This window comes from Bison bison, unplaced genomic scaffold (assembly GCF_000754665.1).
Source record: "Bison bison bison isolate TAMUID 2011002044 unplaced genomic scaffold, Bison_UMD1.0 scf7180017851375, whole genome shotgun sequence".
NCBI classification, from domain to species: domain Eukaryota; kingdom Metazoa; phylum Chordata; class Mammalia; order Artiodactyla; family Bovidae; genus Bison; species Bison bison.
The window spans coordinates 72,254-72,502 of NW_011481948.1; the positions used below are offsets into that span (position 1 = coordinate 72,254).

At 65.9% G+C, this 249-nt stretch overlaps 1 protein-coding gene across 1 annotated transcript in view; it reads left to right on the forward strand.

Annotated features, from left to right (window-relative positions):
* Positions 1 to 249, forward strand: part of LOC104996321 (histone-lysine N-methyltransferase NSD2-like) — an 11,240-nt gene that overhangs the window by 842 nt on the left and 10,149 nt on the right. Inside the window, exon 2 of the mRNA XM_010850579.1 lies at positions 9 to 202. Coding sequence (XP_010848881.1) covers positions 10 to 202 — 193 coding nt within the window. The 5' untranslated portion in view covers position 9. The remainder of the gene's footprint in view (positions 1 to 8; positions 203 to 249) is intronic.

Consider the following 249-nt stretch of genomic DNA (forward strand, 5'->3'; position numbering starts at 1 on the left):
GGTGTGGGCATGTCCACTCCAGGTAAGATGCTGCGGTGTGTCCGGTGCCCCGTCGCCTACCATGGAGGGGATGCGTGTCTGGCCGCGGGCTGCTCGGTGATCGCATCCAACAGCATCATCTGCACGAACCACTTCACCGCCCGGAAGGGCAAGAGGCACCACGCGCACGTCAACGTGAGCTGGTGCTTCGTGTGCTCCAAAGGTGAGCCTCCCGGGGCCGCGAGCCGAGGGCCAGCTGTGGCCCTTCTC